We start from the raw sequence: 19,790 nt of genomic DNA on the forward strand, positions 1-19,790 counted from the left end.
TACAAACACAAGCCCAAGGGCCTATTCCTGTGCTTATTGTTTAATGCTCCTTATTTCAATCCAAAAGGCAGTTTCCTGTAACTATGATCTCTTATTCTGGCATCCCTGACCCTCAGAAAACATCCTTTCCTATCTGATCAGTTAAGTTCCATCAGAATAATACTCAGCCTTTCTATTTTGTCTTACCGGCAGATAACTTCATACTTATGTTATGCTGCATCTGCATTTTACTTGCCACTCTTTCAATGTGTCCAATTGACTTAAAACCACTTTTCATTTTCTCACTATCCACAGTCCTACCCATTTTTGCATCATCAAACTTTGAACCGTCTGCATCCTATTCCCTCATCCACATTATAGACATGTTATGTGTAGCTGCAGCCCAAACACTGATCCTACAATACCCTACTGGTCACCACCTGAACGACCTATTTATTTCTATGCCATTTCCTTGATGTCAACCAATTTTTAATATATTAACCCCATTTCAATACGCTTTACTTAATTATGCACATTAACTTCTCAGAACTTTAAAGACCTGAAAATCCCAATATACCACATCCATCGATTCTACCTTGTTTATTCAACCAGTCAAAAAAACTCACTTTGTCAAACACGATTCCTAAAGGCGCATTAATTTTGTTTATTCTCATTGATATTTTCCAAGTGACCTTTACTTTTTTTAAAATTTTTAAACAGATGCTAGTCTTCTCCCTATGATTGATATTCTGCCAACAGGTTTGTGATTTATCTTCTCTTTTTAAATCATGGTGTTAAATTTGCTATCCAGCAATCAGCAGTAAAAGCAGAGAATTCTGGAAACACTCCAAGTCAGGCTACATCAGGACTGTTCCATAAAGGGTCAACCCACGCAAGGCTGCAGGCCCGGATGGAGTTCAAGGAAGGGTACTTAGGGACTGTGCTGAACAGTTGGCTGAGGTATTCACCAGGATCTTTAACCTGTCATGATCTCTGGCTACAGTCCCCAAGTGCCTGAAGTCGGCTACCATAGTGCTGGTGCCAAAAAAAGCAAAGATCACCAACCTGAACGACTACCGTCCGGTTGCCCTAACTATAGTCATGAAGTGCTTTGAAAGGCTGGTCCTCTCACACATTAAATCCAGCATCCCTGCCTCACTGGACCCACAACAATTTGCATACAGGGCAAACAGATCCACAGAGGACGCCATCTCTCTGGCTCTTCACACTGCCCTGACTCACCTGGAGAGACAGGGCACATACGTGAGGATGCTATTCATCGACTATAGCTCTGCCTTCAACACGGTCATCCCCACCAAGCTCATCACCAATATCCTGGATGGGGATTGTAATATAATTGTATAATAGTTTCAATTGGTATATTTGTTTGTATAGTATTCTGGTGGTGGGTTCTGTTTTGGTTTTATTGTATTGTATATATTATTTTAATATTTGAATAAATATTTTTGATTAAAAAAAAAAAAAAAACTCATCACCAAACTCCACCAGCTAGGCCTCAGCTCGTCGTTAGGCGACTGGATCCTGGACCTCTTGCTAGAGCGACCGCAGGCAGTGAGAATGGGCCCGCACCTGTCCTCCACTATCACCATGAGTACCGGCACACCACAGGGCTGTGTTTTGAGCCCCATGCTCTACTCCCTATTCACACATGACTGTGTTCCTGCATTCGACACCAACACCATTGTCAAGTTTGCAGACGACACAACGGTGATCGGGCTGATCACCAACGGTGATGAAACAAAATACAGAGCGGAGGTGCAGAACCTGGCGGACTGGTGCTCTGATAGCAACCTGTCCCTAAATACCACCAAGACCAAGGAGCTGATCATCAACTTCCGTAGGTCACACAACGGGGAATACGCCCCGATCTTTATCAACGGGGACAGTGTGGAGAGAGTGTCCAGCTTCATGTTTCTGGGCACTCACATTTCGGAGGACCTAACATGGTCCAATAACACTGCTGCGCTGGTCAAGAAGGCACAGCAACGACTGTTCTACCCAAGAACACTGAAAAAGTCTGGTCTGCCCCAACAGCTGCTGTTGACCTTCTACCACTGCACCATAGAGAGCATCCTAACACATGGCAGAGAGGAGAGCTCTTCAGCGTAGTCCATAGAGCTCAGAGGACTATCGGAACACAGCTACCAGCCTTGGAGGGCATCTACAACACACAATGCCTCAGAAAAGCCACCAGCATCCACAAAGACTCTTCACACCCCTGCAACAGTCTGTTGGAACTTCTACCATCGGGCAGACACTACAAGGCCTTCTACGCCCGCACCTCCAGACTCAGGAACAGCTTTATCCCCGGGGCCATAGCTGCTATGAACCGGTCCTGCTGAGCCGGATGGCACATCGCACAGTGAACCGGCACAGATCTACTTGCACCTTATTCTGTTTTAAAACTGTTCTAATTTGTTTCATTGGGTTGTTTAAATTAATACTGACTAGCTAATTAATTTATTGCATCGTATGGGAGGCGCATTCCCAATCTCGTTGTACCCCGGTACAATGACAATACAGATATATTGTATTGTATTGTATCTATTCAGTTTTGACACCACTTACTCCAGGTAACACTACACTTGTGTCTAAAGCTAGACAATAATAATTGTTTCAGGTCATTGCATGCCAAGTGACCTCCTTACATATATATCATTTTGAATCACCTACTAAAAGTAGGCAATCAGGTTTTAAATAAAATGCACTCGGATAGCTGTTGTATTGCTGCACGAACTATGCTAAAGAATTTATAGGTTCTTCAAGCTTTTCAGAAACCAACTGTGATTGTATTAATTTCACAAGCAATCAGTGTTCAGCCTGGGGCACACACTATTCGACGCCTGCATACAGAGAATCACAGCAGGCAGTGAAGAAAGCCAATGGAATGTTGGCCTTCATAACAAGAGGAGTTGAGTATAGGAGCAAAGAGGTCCTTCTACAGTTGTACCGGGCCCTGGTGAGACCGCACCTGGAGTACTGTGTGCAGTTTTGGTCTCCAAATTTGAGGAAGGATATTCTTGCTATGGAGGGCGTGCAGCGTAGGTTCACTAGGTTAATTCCCGGAATGGCGGGACTGTCGTATGTTGAAAGGCTGGAGCGATTGGGCTTGTATACACTGGAATTTAGAAGGATGAGGGGGGATCTTATTGAAACATACAAGATAATTAGGGGATTGGACACATTAGAGGCAGGAAACATGTTCCCAATGTTGGGGGAGTCCAGAACAAGGGGCCACAGTTTAAGAATAAGGGGTAGGCCATTTAGAACGGAGATGAGGAAGAACTTTTTCAGTCAGAGAGTGGTGAAGGTGTGGAATTCTCTGCCTCAGAAGGCAGTGGAGGCCAGTTCGTTGGATGCTTTCAAGAGAGCTGGATAGAGCTCTTAAGGATAGCGGAGTGAGGGGGTATGGGGAGAAGGCAGGAACGGGGTACTGATTGAGAGTGATCAGCCATGATCGCATTGAATGGCGGTGCTGGCTCGAAGGGCTGAATGGCCTACTCCTGCACCTATTGTCTATTGTCTATAACACTTTCAAAGCAGGTTGCGGGACCAATGTACAAGAGGAAATGCCTGCACCAATGGTAATATCATCCCATGTTATTTTGTTCAGAATATACCTAATTGTGGTAAAATCATTGTTTTCCCTATTCGTGGACATGCAATATTACAATATTACAAACTCTTTTGAAAGAGTATTGGTTGCGTACAGCAATTCAAAAGCTTTTTAGTAACTACACATTTCCAAACACAGAATAGGTTTAGTTTCCAGCATTACACACATTCTTCATCAATTGACCAAACTGTCACTGTGTAGTGTATCAGCATAACAAAAGGTAGTAAAAGTAATATATATTAATTAAAATTGCAGATTTAGTTTCTTTCATGTAAAAATTGCACATAGATTAGTGAAAAGTTTACTTACGGCTGGCAATACAGTAAGCCAATCTGCAGTTGATTCGCCTGTACAATTGTTTGTTGATCAGCCATATAGGTAGTGTGCACAACTGAAGAAAATTGATGATGAGTCCAGTCATTACAAAGATGTAACATATAAGAAGGTGGCAGATGAACTGAGATTTCAAGAAGGCTATGATACCCATAGTTTATGAGGTTTCCGACATAAACACAAAATGTTCAGACGTCTTAAAGAACACCTGCAATACAAGGCACACCATTCATTAGATACAAATCACTGGTTAGAAAGAGATCAAACAAATCAGATTGCAATCCAAATGTTGTCAAACAAGGATTTTTTCTTTAAAAACCTGAACAAGTGACTTACCAGAATGCAACAAAACCCATGCAACAAAAAAACAAACAAATGTGGGTGCTGAGTAAAACAAAGTTAAAACAATAAATAACAGCACCTTAAAATGGCCAATACTTGGAATAATGCCTGTGCATTCGCTCCTTGAACAGTCAACTCTAATGGCCCGTTCAATGGAGTTCGAGAAACTCAGCTTCTCTCAGATTGCCACACAATTCAGCAAAATATGAGGCACTTTATCACATCCGCACAGGGCACATGTCCCCTACCAATTTTGATTAACAAAACATCAATAGTCTCAGATTTAAAATCAACCCCTGACCTGGTATCAACTGCATTTTGCAGAAGAATTTTAAACTTTCTCACTGATGCATGTCTCTCAAATTCACTCCAAAAAACATACGTTATCAAACGTTTCATAATGGTTTCCCACCCCAGACTACCCAAGCAGTACAATCTACTTCATCAGTTCCTCTTTATACTTTGAAATGTTCACAAGATCATTCTAAATATCTCCTTGTAGAAGAAAGTGTTTCATTTTTAAAAAACTGCACATACCTAATTTAATTGAAGACATACTTGCTCCAGTGGTCTTCAACAGCAAATCACAATGGTCCATATCCCCCCCACCCCTCCCCCTCACCCCAAACCCCCCACCTCTACTCCCCTCCCCCCTTCAAATCCACTCCCCCTCCCCCACCTCTCCTCCCCTTCCACTCACACCCCTCCAACCCCCATTCCCTCCTCCCACTCCCCTGCCCCAGTCCCCCGCACCCCAAGCCCTCTCTTCCCTCTCAACATCAACGGGCCTCACGCTCTGTGGCGTGAGGCGAGGCCGGGCCGGCAACAAGACCGGGCCAGCGACGAGAGGCGAGGTCGGGCCGGCGACGAGAGGCGAGGCCGGGGACGAGAGGCGAGGCGAGGCCAGCGGCGAGGCCGGGGCGGATCGAGGCAAGGCGTGTATTGCAGAAAAATGTGGGCCGAAATCCAAATGGCGGAAATGAAATAAGAAAGCGGAAACTTTCCGCCAAATTCAGAAGGGCTGGGAGGTCTGCAAAAGGATTCTCAGACCATGTAAAACAAGATTCTCTGGTCTGATGAAACCAAGATTGAACTCTTTGGCCTGAATGCCAAGTGTCACGTCTGGAGGAAACCAGGCATCACCTGGCCAATACCATACCTACGGTGCAGCATGGTGGTGGCAGCATCATGTTGGGGGAGATGTTTTTCAGCGGCAGGAACTGGGAGATTAGTCAGGATCGAGGGAAAGATGAACGGAGCAAAGTCCTCCGAAATGTGAGTGCCCAGAAACTTGAAGCTGGACACTCTCTCCACACTGTCCCCGTTGTGTGACCTACGGAAGTTGATAATCAGCTCCTTGGTCTTGGTGGTATTTATCCACCATTTAGCCAATTATCAAATCTATAATTTTAGAATTAATAATTACATGTTCTCAAAATAAAAACAAGCATACAATTTTATATTGCCCCAATAATTTTTATCCTCCCTGGTTGTTTGTTGCAGTGTTCTGGAGATTAATCTTTAATGCCTCGCCATCCTGGAAGATCAGCAATCATTATTGACAATGCATTTGCGAAGATAAGCAGGTCAGAGAAAGAGAGAGAACTGGCAGGACTAAAGAGAAAAAAAGCAAAAGGTTGAGTAGCAAAACAATTGAAGCACAAGATAAAAATTGAAGATTTGCAAGGCATTCACTAAAAATAATAACTGAAAATGGAAAATCCCAATATATTAATATCTGATCAATGTTGATAGTGTTCTCAATGCCCCTAGCTTTCAAAAGAGAAAGAGCTCTTCAAATAAATACGGGAGAAAATAAATTGTGATACAGACAAGTGTGGAATGGGACTGACTGAATTGCTCTTCAGAAAACACTGCTAACTCAATGGTAGACTGGTTCTCCTGCGCTGTACGATTTCAATATTCTGATTGCAAGTACATTACTCAGAATAGCAAGAGGAGGAATAAATGAAAAACAAAGACCAGTAAAAGCATGAAATAATAACAAGTGAAAAATTAGAATAAACTGCATTTATTCTCACATTTTTGCAGAGAATAGTTTAGTTTAGGGTCTACAGTGCGGAAACAGGCCCTTCGGTTCACCGAGTCCGCACCAACCAGCGCTCCCCACGCATTAACATTATCCTATACTGGGGACAATTTACATTTTTTTTATACCAAACCAATTAACCTACAAACCTGCAAGTCTTTGGGAGGAAACCGAAGATTTCGGAGAAAACCTACGCAGGTCACGGAACGAACATACAAACTCCATACAGACAAATAATAAATAAAGAGGGAAATAATACAGGTACTGCATATAGATGGACATAGAAGTGTTAAGCATACAAAACATTCCAGCATTTGCATTCTGCATGTGGGAGTCTACAATGTTGCCAAATGACGTGCCACTATGTGGCAGAGTCTCAAATTTCACATAGAAAATTTCTGTGGAATATATAAACTGAAACAACAAGTAATTGCAGCATTTATTGTCATGGGTTCAAAAGAAAATACTGTCCTCGGAATGATGTCAGTTCTAGGGAATGAGATCTAGGGAAATGAGAAAGAGCATTTAGTGGTCAGTCTAAAATCTTATCCGTTACAATCCGTGTGTCACGTGTGGCTGCGCCTAACGGCTGCGGCTCTCTGGCAGTCTGTCTGTATTTTTTCCTTTTTTTTGTTGTTTGTGTCGGTGTTGGGATGGTTTTTGTTTCTGTTTTTGGCTGTGTATGTGTGGGGTGGGGCGGGGAAACCTTTTTTTAATTAGGTCTCTTCCCCGGGGCGCAACTCGGCCGCGGGGCCTTCCATCGCCCGCGGGGCCTTCCATCGCCCGGCGTGGCTCGGCCGCTGGACTTAGCATCGCCGGCGCGGCTCGGCTGCGGGACCTAACAGTGCCCGGCGCGGCCACGGGGCCTTCCATCGCCCGGTACGGCCGCGGGACGTCTCAGCGCTCAGTGCGGCTCGGCCGCGGGGCCTTCCATCGCCCGGCACGGCTCTGCCGCGGAACGGTTCAGCGCCCGGCACAGCCACGGGGCCTTCCATCGCCCGGCGCGGCTCAGCCGCTGGACTTAACATCGCCGCCGCGGCTCGGCCGCGGGACTTGGCAGCGGCCGGTGTGGCTCGGCCGCGGGGCCTTCCATCCCCTTGCGGGGGTTGTGCATGTCGGTCGCCTCGGTAGGGGTCGAGCTGCCTGTCCGTGGGCGTGGGGGGAAGAGAGTGGAAGTTTTGTTGCCTTCCATCACAGTGAGGGGGTGTTTGGACTCACTGTGATGGATGTTTGTCTTGGGGTCGTGTGTCCTGTGTACTTTTTTCTTTTTTTTTTTGTTGTGTTTTGTGGCTGCTGTAATTTCGTTCGGTATTTGTACCGAATGACAATAAAGTTCTGTACTGCAACAACAGCTACAATTACCTGTGCTGCCTCGTAATTTTTCTCGACTTTTCTACTCCTTTTAACAGTTGATAGTTTCAATCTAATCTAGCAGTCCAACTTTATTTTGGTTCTTTCTTTCCTATAATCCCTTCAATAAAGTTGCACCAATTACCCTCACAGGACCATTTCCATTCGTACATCTATTTCTCAGATTAAACCGACCCGTTTATGGTTTTAGCCAACAGTTTCAAGATTGGATGGGGGGGGGGAATCAATCATTTAAAACATCTGTATGAAATTTCTTCTTGAAGAGAGTAGTGAATCTCACAAATCTACATCGCAGAGAGTTGCGTAGACTAGGTCATTTAAAGTGAAAGAGGTTAATAGTTTAAAAAATAGTGACCAAGTGCTACGGGGATCCAGCATAGAGGAACTGCTGAATCCTTGGGTAAGCATAGAAACAGAAAATAGGTGCAGGAGGCCGCCAGTTGGCCCTTCGAGCCAGTACCGCCATTCATTGTGATCATCCATAATCAGTAACCTGTGCCTACCTTCTCTCCATATCCCTTGATTCCACTCGCCTCTAGAGCTCTATCTTTTAAATTCATCCAGTGAATTGGCCTCCACTGCCTTCTGTGGCAGAGATTTCCACAAATTCACAACTTTCAGGGTGAAAAAGTTTCTTCTCACCTCAGTTTTAAATGGCCTCCCCTTTATTCTTAGACTGTGGCCCCTGGTTCTAGACTCCCCAACATTGGGAACATTTTTCCTGCATCTAGCTTGTCCAGCCCTTTTATAATTTTATACGTCTCTATAAGATCCCCTCTCATCCTTCTAAACTCCAGTGAATACAAGCCCAGTCTTTCCAATCTTTCCTCATATGACATTCCCTCCATCCCAAGGGTTAACCTTGTGAACCTACGCTGCACTGCCTCAATAGCAAGGACGTCCTTCCTCAAATTAGGAGGCCAAAACTGCACACAATACTCTAGATGTGGTCTCACCAAGTACAACTGAAATAGGACCTCCTTGCTCCTATACTCAAATCTTCTCGTTATGAAGGCCAACGTGCCATTAGCTTTCTTCACTGCCTGCTGGACCTGCACCCTTACTTTCAGTGTCTGGTGTACAAGGACATCAAGGTCTCGTTGCCCTTCCCCTTTACCTAATCTCACACCATTGAGATAATAATCTGCCTCCTTGTTTTGCCGCCAAAGTGGATAACCTCAAATTTAACTACATTATATTGCATCTGCCATGCATCTGCCCACTTACTCAACCTGTCCAAGTCACCCTGCAACCTCCTAACATCCTCTTTGCAGTTTACACTGCTATCCAGCTTTGTGTCATCTGCAAACTTGCTATTGTTACTTCTAATTCCATCATCCAAATCATTAATAAATATTGTATATAGTTGCGGCCCCAGCACCGAGCCTTGCGGCACTCCATTCGCCACTGCCTGCCATTCTGAAAAGGACCCGTTTATTCCTACTCTTTGCTTCCTGTCTGCCAACCAATTCTCTATCCATGTCAATACTCTACCCCCAATACCAATAATTTTTCTCACCAACCTCCCGTGGGACCTTATCAAAGGCTTTCTGAAAGTCTAGATACACTACATCCATTGGCTCTCCCTCATCCATTTTACTCGTCACATCCTCAAAAATTTCCCGAAGATTAATCAAGCAGGATTTCTCCCTCATAAATCCATGCTGACTTGGACCAATCCTTTTACTGCCATCCAAATGTGCCGTTATTACCTCTTTAATAATTAACTCCAGCATCTTCCCCACCACCGATGTCAAGTTAACTAGTATATAATTCCGTTTTCTCTCTCGCTCCTTTCTTGAAAAGTGGGATAACATTAGCTACCCTCCAATCCACAGGAACTGATCCTGAATTTATTGAACATTGCAAAATGATCACCAATGCGTCCACGATTTCTAGAGCCACCTCCGTGAGTACTCTGGGATGCAGACCATCAGGCCCTGGGAATTTATCAGCGTTCAGTCCCATCAGTCTACCCAATACTATTTCTCGCCTAATGCAAATTTCTATCAGTTCCTCTGTCTCCCTAGATCCTCTGTCCTCTAGTACATCTGGGAGATTGTTTGTGTCTTCCTTAGTGAAGACAGATCCGAAGTACCTGTTCAACTCTTCCGCCATTTCCTTGTTACCCATAATAATTTCACCCGTTTCTGCCTTCAAGGGACCCACATTTGTCCTTACTAATCTTTTTCTCTTAACATACATAAAGAAGCTTTTACTGACCTTTATATTCTTGGCCAGCTTCGCTTCGTACCTCATCTGTTCAGCCTGTATTGCCCTTTTTGTTACTTTCTGTTGTCGTTTGAAAGTTGCCCAATCCTCTGGCTTCCTGTTACTCTTTGCTATGTAGTACATCTTTTCTTTTAGTTTTATTCCATCTCTAACTTCCCTTGTCAGCCACAGTTGCTCTTACTCCCCTTGAAATCTTTCTTCCTCTTTGGAATGGAATGATCCTGCATCTTCTGGATCAGGGCAAGCTTGAGAGTCAGGTGGCTCCCATTTTCTTGTGTCATTTTACTTTCTGTTTTTAATGCAGATTGCTCTGTCAGATTTACATGAATTACATTGCTTCAAATAGCTCCCAAGAACTGAGCTCTACCAATATTGAATATCACACTTCCCTATCCAGAATAGGCTCAGTTCATAAAATCCTTTTGGAAAGAAAAAAGTGTTCTTGGCTCCATGTAATTCCAGACCTTTTCATTTTTCATGCAGAGAATGGATATATATCATATCATATATATACAGCCGGAAACAGGCCTTTTCGGCCCTCCAAGTCCGTGCCGCCCAGTGATCCCCGTACATTAACACTATCCTACACCCACTAGGGACAATTTTTACATTTACATTTACCCAGCCAATTAACCTACATACCTGTACGTCTTTGGAGTGTGGGAGGAAACCGAAGATCTCGGAGAAAACCCACGCAGGTCACGGGGAGAACGTACAAACTCCTTACAGTGCAGCACCCGTAGTCAGGATCGAACCTGAGTCTCCGGCGCTGCATTCGCTGTAAAGCAGCAACTCTACCGCTGCGCTACCGTGCGCTGCGCTACCGATAGAAAGCTGGAATAACATGGAGTTCATGGGGTAATTACTGTGGGTTACCAACAGCAGCAAAATTATATTGCATCACAATCTGCATCCTATGGCCCAACACTGTCATCATAAGAGATAGGCCAAACAAATCATAAATGATAAGGCAACCCTGGTTCAGAGAACATTATATTATAGCAACACCACTTAAAAAGGGAGACGCCAGATTGCACTACAATATTAAACTCCAGAAGCACCGTTCTGTACATGAATGGCTCTCAATTATTTAAGAGCCAAAATTAATAAATGGCAATGAATACATTTAGAAGGGGGATACACAAGTAATTAGGGACCTCTGCTAAAGACCCACCTAAGCAATTCCTCAACCAACAGAGCAAATTGCAAATATTGGTTGGTAACCATGCTACATCACTTATCCATTCCTTCCACAGATGCAGCCAGACCTGCTATGTTCCTCCAGCACTTTGCTCATTGCTCAATAGGTTCTCAATACATTTCCATCCTCAATCCTGGGCTTTATCAAGAAGATATAAAACTGAAGTGGGAGTAACCACCTTCAGCCAATAGGGTCAAGTAAATGACCACATAAGCCTGCGGCCACCACAGAAACCTGTCTTCAGCTAATTTAATTCATTCCATGTGATGTAAACAACTAGAAAAAACCCTACAATTTCCCCTACAATTTTCTAGATTTTTTAAAGCTCTTAAACTATCCATTCTTCTGGTCAGGCCGTCTGAACCCATGATATTCAGGAAAATGTAGCCTGCATTAATGCCATCCTATCCATCATTGTAACCACTCCATCCCCAGCATTTGCAGTGTGTACCAGTTAGTCAACACTCCCTCTCCTCTCCACAAAGCCCATGAACTCCAATTCTACGTTGTCTGCCCTGGTACAAAACTAAAATCATTCCAGTCGATTTGAACCTGATCAAAGCATTTATTATTCTTTCCATACCCGATCTAAAAAATTGTGACACCATGTCAGCCTGCCACTGTCTAACTGTGACACCAAAGCAATGTTAAAGCAGACATTGAGGAAACCACCTATGATTCTACTCATTTAATCAAACACACCGTGAGCTGTCATTCCCCGAATGTAATGCAAAGTCAAAGTTGAAACAGACATCCAAGAAAACAAAATACATGATATTCTCTTACCAAGCATCATACCCTGCCAACCAAGCCAAACATAATGCTACCCAGAAAACACACTTTAAACTATAATGAATATCCTCATTCACCGTTCAAGGAGCAGATGTCACCCAATTCTGGCACCAAACAGAGGGGAAGACGATACCGAGAAACCAGTCATCATGGATTACTTAATTGACCACACCCTGAACAGTATCAGCTCGTGATTGTAGCAACCTTGAACCATGCCCAAGCCCAGTCAATGTTATCATTAAATTCTGTACCACGGGGCACACCCTGCTACTACCAGGGCCTACGTGAAACACAGATAAAAATGAACGTCACATCTAGACAACACCCCAACAGGATTTTAATTTTTTTTTAAATCATACTCAAACTTGAAATCCACACCCAATTCCACACCCAATTTCCCACCCCCCCCCCCCCCCACTCGACTTCAGGTCCCTTGGAAATGACAATGTAACATACACCACCTGTTGATGCCGAGACAAACTGATCCAGATAAATCACTAAAATTGGCTTGCATGGATGACCCAAATTAATCATATTTCAGCAGAATAAACACTCAAGCTGGGCCTGTCATGATGATGAGTCATGATGTTGATATGCAAATATCGTGACATGTGTATCAGGTGACCGGAGAGCGGGAGAGTGTGCTTGCTGTGTGTGCTGAGGGCTGCAAGGCCTGGAAGGTCGCAGTCGGGAGAAACAATAAACATAGAAACTAAGTAATGTAATCACCACGGATTGTGTCTGCTTCATTATTACACATCTGAGTCAAAGATGTGACATTGGCGACGAGGATATTTTGGATATTCTGGATATTTGGATATTCTGGATATTTTGGATTCTGAATCCGAGACTACCTGCTGGAAAAAAAAGGTTAGAAAGAGGTTGTAATGGCTGTCGCTGGAGCTAATTTCTTAGCACTTCGTGAAGTTCCACACTTTGATCCGACGGGTGATGCGAGTACTGTCAGCATGAAATGGAAAGCTTGGCTGGAGGAATTCGAAGCCTACGCCGACAGTCGCGGGCTCTTTCTTGATGAGAATACGTCGGCGCAGAAGGCACAGCGGAGAGCGTTGCTTCTCTTCACTGCGGGGCCTGCAGTTCGAGAAATGTTTAAAACACTCCCTGACACCGGAATGAAGGATGAATACAAGAAAGCCGTTGATGCATTGAACAGTCATTATGTGGTGGTATCGAATGCTACATTTCAACGCTATTTATTCCACAAAACAACAGGAAGTGGGCGAAACTGTTGCTCAATTTGTCACGAGACTCAGACAGGTGTCTGTAGGATGCAAATATGTGGCTGCTGATGTGGAAAACCAGATATTGGATCAGGTTGTCCAACATTGCAGGTCAGACAAGCTCAGGAGAAGGCTGCTAGAAAAAGGCGGTGAGTTAAACTTAAATGATGCTTTGTCGATTGCGGCAGCACTGGAAGCTGTTGAGGGACAGTTTCACAGCATGAAATTGAAAGATTCCAAGACTGGGCAAGTTAATTGGTTGTCCCATGGGAGACAAAGATGCAAGCCTGAACGTGAGATTGAGTGTTACAGGTGTGGCAACATGGGTCACGTAGGGAAAGATGCATGTTGTCCAGCAAAAGGTAGAACGTGTAGGAAATGTGGAGGCAAAGATCATTTTGCAAAGAAATGTAAAAGTAAGGCCAGGGACAATACAAGGGATTACAAAAGTGAATCTTCCAAGGCAAGGGAGAAAGTGAAGTCCAGTGACAAGATAGACAGACCGTGGCAGAAAAAGAAGAGTCACGTCCGTCACGTAGAAGATGATTTCGGAAGTGATGAGGACAGTGAGCATGCTATTAAAAGGGATTATCAGTTTGCATTGAATGATAGCCATCTGGAAAAAGTTGCAGTGACCATCAGAGGTGTTACAGTGCCAGTGATTATAGATTCTGGTAGCGACAGCAACGTAATTGACAGATCACTGTGGGAATGCTTGAAACAGCAGAAAATCAAGTGCATGTCAAGGAGGTGTAGTAGGAAGTTATATCCATACACTGCAACTGAACCGTTGCAGACCATTGGATGCTTCACGGCAGACGTAGAAGTCGGAGATAGAAAAGCTGTTGCAGAATTCGTGGTGATAGAGGAGAAAGGAGAACCCCTGCTCAGCAGAAATACAGCTCGAGAGCTGGGAGTGCTTCACATCGGAGTGCATATCAATTCAGTGCAGTCATATGATGACATGAAGCAGGAATTTCATTCTGTGTTCCAAGGAGTTGGAAAATTGAGAGGCCGGCAAGTGAAGTTAGCCATTGATGTAACTGTTAAGCCAAGAGCACAACCAGTGCGGAGAACGCCATTTGGACTTCGTGGAAAAGTAGAGTTGATTGATCAGGACATTATCGAGCCAGTTGAACATTCAACACCATGGGTGAGTCCAGTAGTGATAGTGCCAAAACCCAATAATGATATCAGACTGTGCGTGGACATGAGGAGAGCCATTGAAGCAATAATCAGAGAAAGACACCCAATTCCTATGATCGAGGAAGTCCTACAAGAGTTATCAACTAAACATAGCACAAAAAGTAAGGAAATTTGTGTTTGGTAGATTATTTCTTTGTTGTAACAATGCTTCTTGGCATTAAATCTTATACCGTTGGAAAGCCTGTTTATTTCCCTTTTAAATGGTGCCACATTTGTAAGGAACATTTAGTAAAGTGTTCTCCAAAATTGATCTCAAGTGGGGATCTCATCAATTGGAATAACATCCAGAGTCAAGAGAGGTGACAACATTTGTCACTCACTGCGGATTGTATCGGTACAAAAGACTGATGTTTGGAATCAATGCTGCCCCTGAGATCTATCAGTATGAAATCCACAGAGTGATTCAGGGTGTACCAGGAGCAGCAAACACATCAGATTACATCATCGTCCATGCATCAATTCGTGAAGAACATGACAGGAGGTTGAAGCTAGTGTTGACTAGACTTCAAAAAGCAGGTCTCACTGTGAATGAAGACAAGTGCAAGTTCAGCGTCTCTGAGATGGATTTCATGGGACACAGACTCACAAGTGAAGGGCTGAACCCGGCAAAGGCTAAAGTGAAAGATGTTGCAGATGCACGTGAACCTCAGAATGCAACCGAGATGAGGAGCTTTCTAGGACTGGTTAATTACTGTGTAAAGTTTATCCCAAATTTTGCTACACTGACAGATCTGCTGAGAAAGTTGACCAGAAAAGACATACCGTTCCATTTTGGAAATGAACAGAGACAGGCTTTCAATACCCTGAAACAGAGCCTAACGAGTGCAGAAACCCTTGGATATTATGATCCAGCTGCACCAACAGAAGTCATAGCAGATGCTAGTCCAGTTGGTTTGGGGGCTGTGCTGGTACAGACACATGCTGATGGACCCAGAATCATAGCATATGCCAGTCGATCTTTAACCAGCGTGGAAAGAAGGTATTCTCAAACGGAGAAAGAAGCACTGGGACTTGTGTGGGCCTGTGAAAGGTTCCATGCTTACTTGTACGGCATTGAATTTGAACTTGTTACAGATCACAAGCCGCTGGAAGTGATCTATTCAACAAGGTCCAAACCCTGTGCCAGAATAGAACGCTGGGTGCTGAGACACCAACAGTACAAGTACAAAGTATTCCACATTGCTGGAAAAGCAAACATTGCGGACCCGCTGTCGAGACTGTTGAAGGATGAACAGCTGAGAGTAACATCCACTCTAGGGATGGAAGCAGAAAACTTTGTGCGCTTCGTTGCAATTCAGTCAATGCCAAGAGCCGTGACAATGAGGGAAGTCGAAAGGGAATCAGAACATGACCCTGAACTTAAAGATATCAGAAAGCATATTTATAGTGGGCAATGGAACCAATGCCCTTACAAAGCATATGTTCCCATAAAAGATGAATTTTGTGTGATTGGTCAGTGTGTGCTTAGAGGTAACAGATTGGTGATCCCGCAGGCACTACGAGCAAGGATCGTGTCATTAGCTCATGAGGGACATTTAGGCACCGTTGGTACCAAACAAAATTTGCGGAGCAAAGTGTGGTGGCCAGGTTGTGACAGAGATGCCGAAAAATTTGTCAGGACTTGCCACGGATGCCAAATCACAAGCAGGAGCAACCCACCAGAACCAATTAGAAGTACGAAATTGCCAACAGGACCATGGGTCGACGTAGCTGTTGACTTTCTAGGACCACTTCCAACAGGTGAATCAATTATGGTAGTGGTAGACTACTACAGCAGATACTATGAATATGCAGTGATGAAGTCAACTATGGCAGAAAAGACTGCACAGGCATTGGCAGAGATTTTCGCCAGACATGGGTTGCCTGTTACATTGTACTCCGACAATGGACCACAGTTTGTGTCGGAGACGTTTGCTGAGTACATGAGAACCACCGGTATTCATCATCATAGAGTGACTCCTAAATGGCCACAGGCTAATGGAGAAGTCGAGAGACAAAATCAGTCCATAAAGAGGATACGAATTGCCCATGCCGAAGGGAAAAATTGGAAGGAGACGCTGCTAGCATACGTAGCTGTACATCGGGCGATCACTCACTCAACGACTGGGAAAAGCCCGGCAGAAGCCTTGTTTGGAAGGAAAATTCGCACTAAAATGCCAGAAGTACGAGAGATCACGGAAGACCAGGAGCTGAGAGACCGTGATGCCGAAAAGAAAGGTGCGGCAAAATGGTATGCCGACTTGAAACGAGGAGCCACATACTCAGAAATAATGCCTTGTGAGGCGAGATGATGGCGGTAAGATGGACAGTCCTTACCATTGCCAGCCGCACAATGTTGTATCGAGGAGCGGTAGCAGGGTGACAGTCAAGTCTCCAGAAGGTGTTATGTAAAAGAGGAATATATCGAATGTAAAAAAGTACATGTCGAGAGACACTCGAATCGAGGGCCAAAGTCCACCGAGAGTTACCAATTCAGAGGGACCAGCAGACATCCCTGAGGTGAAGACCGGTGTTTCTGAGCCAACCAAGATTCCTGAAGTGGTGACCAGAGTTCCAGAGGCAGCATGCTGCGATGCAGGTGGTGAGCAGAGACAGTGTCTGGGTGACAACACTTTAGCAGATTCAACATATTCTGATGTTCTTGTGCCAGCTGGTAGACCACGACGTGAAAGGAGAGTTCCCAAAAGATTTGACGATTTTGTGTTGTAGACTATAGTTATAGTTGTTTAGTAATTATTTGTATATTTGTATTAAGGGAAAAAAATAACATAATGAGTAAAGAATTGTTTAATTGGGGGAAAGAACACAGCAAGTTTAATTCTGGTAAAGGAGGGATGTCATGATGATGAGTCATGATGTTGATATGCAAATATCGTGAGACCGGAGAGCAGGAGAGTGTGCTTGCTGTGGGTGCTGAGGGCTGCAAGGCCTGGAAGGTCGCAGTCGGGAGAAACAATAAACACAGAAACTAAGTAATGTAATCACCACGGATTGTGTCTGCTTCATTATTACACATCTGAGACACAGATGTGACAGGGCCCAACAGAATTAACTAATGCCAGACTTAGGTTAGGACGCCAGGCTAAAGCTGAAGGATAAGGCTAGCAAACATATGAGAACTTCACTCCCATGTTACTCACCAGCTGGATTTAAAAATATCAGAATTCTTTCATTACTGATGAGTCAAAAATGAAGTTGGCCATAAATGCTGCCTTTTCCAGCAAAACTACATTCCATGAATTAATCACAAACCCTCTGGTTTCCCATCTCTAGATTGCTCTTTATTCCTTCTTACCACAGCAACAAATTTCTCAGTAAAAAATGAAAGATTTACTTCAAAATTTGATACACAAATGCTTATGTGAAAAGATGACACTTTACACATAATATTCAAGAGTTACAATTCAGTATTTGCCTGCTCCATTATTGAGAAAAGTCATCAACAGATATTAGAGACATTTGAAATCATAAGCAAAAATGTTAGAAAATCACTGGCCATCACATTCTTCCCGTGACATGCGTGGATTTTCTCTGATATTTTCGGTTTCTTCCTACACTCCAAAGACGTACAGGTTTGTAGGTTCATTGTCTTGGTACAAATGTACAATTGTCCCTAGTGTGTGAAGGATAGTGTTAATGTGTGGGGTCGGTGTGGGCCGAAGGGCCTGTTTCCACTCTGTATCTCGAAACTAAGCTAAAATTTAATTAAAACCTGAGGGGAAACTTTTTCCACACATGTAAAACGAACTGCTGGGGGAATTTTTTGAGGTAGGTACAATAACAAAGATACTTGCACAGGTCCATGGCTAGGAAAGGTAAGGATGGATGGGTAAACAGGACTAGCTTAATTAGATGGGGCATCTTGGGGCTTTAAAAAAAAATCTTTATTCTCATTTACTTTAAACAATTTCAGTTAACTTTTATGCTATACTTCTCAATTCATATTTACTTCTTAGACACTGTTTATTTCATTATCCTCATTACCCCCATGTATTCCACACCCCTCCCCACTCCAATTTATCTGACAAGCATTCAATCTTAGCAATTTTCCCATTTTCTGACACTCCTTACGTTCTTTAACTTTTAATTCTCTAAATGCAAAATCCTTTTACAACATTCTGCCTAACCATTTTTGCATGCAATCCTCATTTTCATTTTCGCCTGATCCAAAGAACTGTAGATTTAGAAAGTCAGAAAGTGACCAAACTTTGGAATTAAACATTGCAAGATATTTATTTTAGAAAATAAACTAATTGAAACCTCTACATGTGTGTAAAGAGAATAACCAAATGGAATGTGGTTCTTCACAGACCGAAACAAGAAAAATGATATTCGGGAATAAGAAAATTAAAGAAACATTGTCTGTGTCTTCATGGAGAGGAAATAAACTAAAATAAATTAGCATGGACAAAAATTAATGGACCGAAAGATGAAAAGTCCTCAGGATCTGATTATTTTAGATCGTATCCTTGGATTTAAGAATATAGCTATGGATATACTGGATGCACTGGTTGTCATCTTCCAAAATCGCTTAGATTTTGGAATGGTTCAGAGTAGAGTGCAACAAATGTAATCCCACAATTTAAGAGAGGAAAAATGGGGACTTGCAGGCACATTAGGAAGAAACATGGGATTTATTATGCGGTAACAGAACACAACAGAATATATACCAACAGAATAAGGCAGAATCAATGTGAATTTCTGAGAGGCAAGTCAAATTTTGCATATCTGTCAAGTGATTTTTCTTCAAAAACTGGCAAAATTTTGCAACGTATGGTGTTCAATAGAACATGGATGCCTTTGGACACAAATCACAAAGTCAACATACAGGTACAGCATGGAATAAGGAAGCCAGGCGGGTGTAGAACTTTAATAGTCATTTAGTTTGGAAACAGGACCTTCGGCCCAACTTGTCCATGCTGACCAAGATGCCCCATCTAATTAAACTAGTCCTGTTTACCCATCCATCCTTACCTTTCCTAGCCATGTACCTGCGCAAATATCTTTGTTATTGTACCTACCTCAAAAAATCCCCCAGCAGTTCGTTTTACATGTGTGGAAAAAGTTTCCCCTCGGGTTTTAATTAAATTTTAGCTTAGTTTAGAGATACAGAGTGGAAACAGGCCCTTCGGCCCACACCGAACCCACACATTAACACTATCCTTCACACACTAGGGACAATTGTACATTTGTACCAAGACAATGAACCGACAAACCTGTACGTCTTTGGAGTGTGGGAAGAAACCGAAAATCTCAGGGAAAATCCACGCATGTCACGGGAAGAACGTACACACTCCGTAGAGGCAAACACCTGTAGTCAGGATCTGTAAGGCAGGAGCTCTACCGCTACACCACTCGAGGAGAGGGAACTGGCCTACCGTACTCTCGACGTCGGCTGCGGGAACA

General features: G+C 43.5%; 1 protein-coding gene across 3 annotated transcripts in view; it reads right to left on the minus strand.

Annotated features, from left to right (window-relative positions):
- Nucleotides 1–19,790, minus strand: part of agpat4 (1-acylglycerol-3-phosphate O-acyltransferase 4 (lysophosphatidic acid acyltransferase, delta)) — a 108,778-nt gene that overhangs the window by 65,662 nt on the left and 23,326 nt on the right. For all 3 annotated transcript variants that reach the window (XM_078405207.1, XM_078405208.1, XM_078405209.1), the window contains exon 2: nucleotides 3,926–4,157. In XM_078405207.1, coding sequence (XP_078261333.1) covers nucleotides 3,926–4,103 — 178 coding nt within the window. In that variant the 5' untranslated portion in view covers nucleotides 4,104–4,157. The remainder of the gene's footprint in view (nucleotides 1–3,925; nucleotides 4,158–19,790) is intronic.

This window comes from Rhinoraja longicauda, chromosome 9 (genome assembly GCF_053455715.1).
Source record: "Rhinoraja longicauda isolate Sanriku21f chromosome 9, sRhiLon1.1, whole genome shotgun sequence".
NCBI classification, from domain to species: Eukaryota; Metazoa; Chordata; class Chondrichthyes; order Rajiformes; family Arhynchobatidae; genus Rhinoraja; species Rhinoraja longicauda.